The 5,000-nt window shown below is 43.6% G+C and overlaps 1 protein-coding gene across 1 annotated transcript in view; it reads right to left on the bottom strand.

Annotated features, from left to right (window-relative positions):
* Nucleotides 1-5,000, bottom strand: part of LOC307250931 (transcription initiation factor TFIID subunit 4-like) — a 30,074-nt gene that overhangs the window by 13,268 nt on the left and 11,806 nt on the right. The window contains exons 10-14 of the mRNA XM_080028209.1: nt 4,764-4,955; nt 3,998-4,070; nt 3,526-3,634; nt 1,333-1,502; nt 20-150 (exon numbers count right to left, since the gene is read on the bottom strand). Coding sequence (XP_079884335.1) covers nt 20-150; nt 1,333-1,502; nt 3,526-3,634; nt 3,998-4,070; nt 4,764-4,955 — 675 coding nt within the window. The remainder of the gene's footprint in view (nt 1-19; nt 151-1,332; nt 1,503-3,525; nt 3,635-3,997; nt 4,071-4,763; nt 4,956-5,000) is intronic.

The following is a 5,000-nucleotide window of genomic DNA, read 5'->3' as shown; positions in this document are numbered from 1 at the left end:
GTGTGTGTGTGTGTCTCACCCTGCCTGCGTCCTGTCTGTGCTGGGCCACAGCAGTCACCTTCTCCAGGATAGATCTCAGTCTGGACTGGGTGGCGTGGGAAATGTAGTTCACCACCTCCACGGGGACATCTGACACTCCTAGCTTCTTAGCTGGGGAGACAATACATATAGTTACATATCTCTGTGTGTGTGTGTGTGTGTGTGTGTGTGTGTGTGTGTGTGTGTGTGTGTGTGTGTGTGTGTGTGTGTGTGTGTGTGTGTGTGTGTGTGTGTATACAAGATTAGACAATATCGTTTATATCGCGCCACGTCATTCTGCGCTAAAATAATTAGTTTCTGCCTCGAACGTCTGTGTTTTCCTCGCATCGCATGAAGTGATGAAGTGTGTGTGTGAGACTTCCAGAGTGTGTGTGTGTGTGTGTGTGTGTGTGTTAACCCTTACCTATCTCAGAGCAGCGTCTGTGTGTGTGTGTGTGTGTGTGTGTGTGTGTGTGTGTTAACCCTTACCTATCTCAGAGCAGCGTCTGTGTGTGTGTGTGTGAGTGTGTGTGTGTTAACCCTTACCTATCTCAGAGCAGCGTCTGTGTGTGTGTGTGTGTGTGTGTGTGTGTGTGTGTGTGTGTGTGTGTGTGTGTGTGTGTGTGAACCCTTACCTATCTCAGAGCAGCGCCTGTGTGTGTGTGTGAGTGTGTTAACCCTTATCTATCTCAGAGCAGCGTCTGTGTGTGTGTGTGTGTGTGTGTGTGTGTGTGTGTGTGTGTGTGTGTGTGTGTGTGTGTGTGTGTGTGTGTGAACCCTTACCTATCTCAGAGCAGCGCCTGTGTGTGTGTGTGTGTGAGTGTTAACCCTTACCTATCTCAGAGCAGCGTCTGTGTGTGTGTGTGTGTGTTAACCCTTACCTATCTCAGAGCAGCGCCTGTGTGTGTGTGTGTGTGTGTGAGTTAACCGTTACCTATCTCAGAGCAGCGCCTGTGTGTGTGTGTGTGTGTGTGTGTGTGTGTGTGTGTGTGTTAACCCTTACCTATCTCAGAGCAGCGCCTGTGTGTGTGTGTGTGTGTGTGAGTTAACCGTTACCTATCTCAGAGCAGCGTCTGTGTGTGTGTGTGTGTGTGTGTGTGTGTGTGTGTGTGTTAACCCGTACCTATCTCAGAGCAGCGTCTGTGTGTGTGTGTGTGTGTGTGTGTGTGTGTGTGTGTGTGTTAACCCGTACCTATCTCAGAGCAGCGTCTGTGTGTGTGTGTGTGTGTGAGTGCGTGTGTGTGTGTGTGTGTGTGTGTGAACCCTTACCTATCTCAGAGCAGCGTCTGTGTGTGTGTGTGAGTTAACCCGTACCTATCTCAGAGCAGCGTCTGTGCAGTATTCCCGTGGGGAGGAACAGTTCGTCTTTACAGGAGCGGATCTTTGTCCCGACCAGTTCAGAGCTGGTTGCTAGGATACGGGCGTTCTCCTCGTTAAGATTGACGCCCGCCATGGACGCCACGTCGTTAATGTCATCGTCATCTCTATGGAAACAAGGACATTTTTTTTTTTTTTTTTTTTTTAAGATATTTTTTTTGGCATTTTTATGCTTTATTGATAGTGTAGAGACAGAGTTGAAATGGGGCAGAGAGGGGAGTGACATGCAGAGAACGACCGCGGGCTGGAATCAAACCCGGGTCCGCTGCTGGCCGAGGCCCATGGGGGGGACGCCCTACCAACTGAGCTAAGGGGGGGGACGCCCTACCAACTGAGCTAAGGGCGCCCCCCCAAATTACTTTATTTTTGATAGTAACTTTTACTGTCCGGCTGTGGTGGTCTCGTCATCTCTGAGGAGAGAGCGAAAGGAGTTTTAGCTAACAAGTTTTGTTGGCTCCGGCCTTCGTTGCAGTGGTCGCGGGTTCAAATCTGACCCGTGGACCTTTACTGCAGGTCATTCTCTTTCTCTCTCTCTCTCTCTCTCTCTCTCTCTCTCTCTCTCTAATAAAGCTTGAAAATGCCCAAAAAATAATCTTTAAAAAAATAAATACATCCTTAATCCCACATATTGTTCAGCCCTGTCATTGATGTTGAAAGACATTGTTTCTGATGCCACTTCAGAGAGGGCTCTGCTTTCATTGTTTTAACTGCATCTCTGGATTTGGACTGTTTTGTGTCAATCAGCTGCAGTAATCTTTGCTAAGTTCCACACTAGCCCTGCGTTCGGAATCGCATACTTTCTACTGGTTGATGGTTAGAAGTACCCGGATGTCCTACTTCATCCGGCCAAGATTGTTAGTGTTGAAAACTGCATCCTATTTGGGCGATTCTGACCCACAATCCGGTGCGCACGTGAAGTGACGTCACATAGACAAAGCCTCCATTTGAAAACAAACAGGGATGCGCCGGATATAAAAGCAAGAGGCAAGATCAAGGCGCAATGTTATGATGAAATAAAAGAGTAAAAGTATGTCTCCCAAAAAAAGAAAGAGGAGGAGATTTGGAACACAGGGATGCTTTGCCCCTGATGGTTTGTACTATAGTGAACCCTGTGCAGCTGCTGCCCCCTGCTGGATGGTTTATGAACTGAAGGAGCAGAAGTCTTCTCTGATTGGCCAGACTTCTCCAGTTGGAATATGTAAACAGGAAATGGACATGCCACTTCAAACAGAGGACATGCCACTTCAAACAGAGAATCACGAACACTTCAAAATAATGGAGTGTTTTTCCTTAGACTCCTCTTCTGCTATTACCTTTAATAATCCACTCTACGGACATTATTTACCTAAACAAGAGACTCCGCAGATCTTTACAATTCAAATAAAATGTATTGTTTACTTACAGTCCCCAGAGTTAGGACTAAACAAGGAGAAGCAGCTTTTAGTTTTTATGCTCCAAATCTCTGGAACAAACTCCCAGAGAACTTGAGGTCTGCTGCAACTCTCAGTTCTTTTAAATCGAGTCTGAAGACTTTTCTGTTTCCATTTTAACCTGTACTTTTTATTTAATTTAAATGTTCTACTTCTTTTCATTCGCTTTTAAATGTTTTCTAATGTGTTTTATGTATTTTAATCTTGCCCCTGTAAAGCACTTTGAATGGCCTTGTGTCTGAATTGTGCTATAGAAATAAACTTGCCTTGCCTATTATTATTACCGTTATAAGAATATATTTAAAAAAAGGTCCAAAACAAGTGAATCTGATGGTTTTTCTCCATGTTATTCTTATCATAGTTGTACTTCATGCTTTCTTTATTTAAAGTTTTAACGGGTATTCAACTCCATCAAAATGTCTGGATGTGGTTTGTGTATGTTTTCTTTTTATATGTAAAATCTAAGTTAGAAAAAAAAGTGAGAGTCTCCCTGTCTGTCTCCCTGTCTCCCTGTCTGTCTGTCTGTCTGTCTGTCTGTCTGTGTGTGTCTCCCTCCCTGTTTGTCTGTCTGTGTGTCTGTGTGTCTGTCTGTCTGTCTGTCTGTGTGTGTTACCTGAAGGTCTGTCTGTGTGTGTGTGTGTGTGTGTGTGTCTGTGTGTGTGTGTGTGTGTGTCTGTCTGTCTGTCTGTCTGTCTGTCACCTGAAGGTCCCTCCTCCCGGGTCGCTGAGCTTCTTCTGATTGGTCGAAACAGCCGGCATGTTAATGTGACTTCTACCGATCATAGCCGTCGGCCCTCGAACCAGCGCACCTGAAGAGATACAAGCATTAGGGTTAGTGTGTGTGTGTGTGTGTGTGAGAGAGTGTGTGTCTGTGTGAGTGAGTGAGTGAGTGAGTGAGTGAGTGAGTGAGTGAGTGAGTGAGTGAGTGAGTGAGTGAGTGAGTGAGTGAGTGAGTGAGTGAGTGAGTGAGTGAGTGAGTGAGTGAGTGAGTGAGTGAGTGAGTGAGTGAGTGAGTGAGTCTGTGAGTGAGTGTGTCTGTGTGTGTGTGTCTGTGTGAGTGTGTGTGTGTGTGTCTGTGAGTGAGTGAGTGAGTGAGTGAGTGAGCGAGTGTGCGTGTGTGTGTCTCTGAGTGTGTGTGTGTGTGTGTGTGTGTGTGTGTGTGTGTGTCTCACCCTGAGGTCTGAGTGTCTGTCCGATGACGACTGGCATTCTGGTCTGAACTGTGTGGACTCCACCTCTGTTCACCTGGAATATAAATATAAATATACATACTAAAAGATATTTACAGCATTAAATACTGTAGCAGATCATCACTAGCCATGTTTACATACATACGTTTTTATGGGGAGACATTGGAGGCAATTTTTTATTTTGATTTTTGTCTATTTATCTTCCATAACATTTTTTAACCTTTATTTCTACAGGTAAATCCCATTGAGACCGAAGACTCTTTTTCAAGGGAGACCTGTTTTCCTTTCCCACGTTACCATTCACACACATATTCATACACCGATAGCAGCAGCTAACTATCGACATTCACACGAGGCAAGGTGGGTGAAGTGTCTTGCCCAAGGACACAACAACCATGACACAAGTTGCAAGGCGGGAATCGAACCGTCAACCCTTTGATCATTGGCTGACCCGCTCTAATAAATAGAGTTATGTAAATATGTTATTAATAAATAATATAAATTATTATAAATAAATTATAATATAGATAAATATAATAATAATATGTAATTCAAAAATAAAATAAAATAAAATAAAATAAAATAAAATAAAATAAAATAAAATAAAATAAAATAAAATAAAATAAAATAAAATAAAATAAAATAAAATAAAATAAAATAAAATAAAATAAAATAAAATAAAATAAAATAAAATAAAATAAAATAAAATAAAATAAAATAAAATAAAATAAAATAAACAGTATTGTACCATTGTGTTGATTGGAGCGTTGAGCCGGACGTTTCCCGCCTGATTGACAGGAAGTCGTGGTCGTATTGTTGCCGCGGTGACGGAGCCAGGAGCCGTAATGGCCGACGGCGGTCCAGACGCAGACGGACCGGGGACAGTAACCAGGGACTGCTGAGAGGATAACAGGGACAGGCGCAGGGCGGGGAGGCTTTTCTAATGGACAGAGAGAGAGAGATATACTGTTAATACAGAGACAGA

The sequence above is a fragment of the Ammodytes marinus genome (genome assembly GCF_949987685.1).
Source record: "Ammodytes marinus genome assembly, chromosome: 5".
NCBI classification, from domain to species: Eukaryota; Metazoa; Chordata; class Actinopteri; order Uranoscopiformes; family Ammodytidae; genus Ammodytes; species Ammodytes marinus.
Note: the sequence above shows the minus strand (reverse complement) of the source record. Positions and strands in the feature narration are given on the sequence as shown.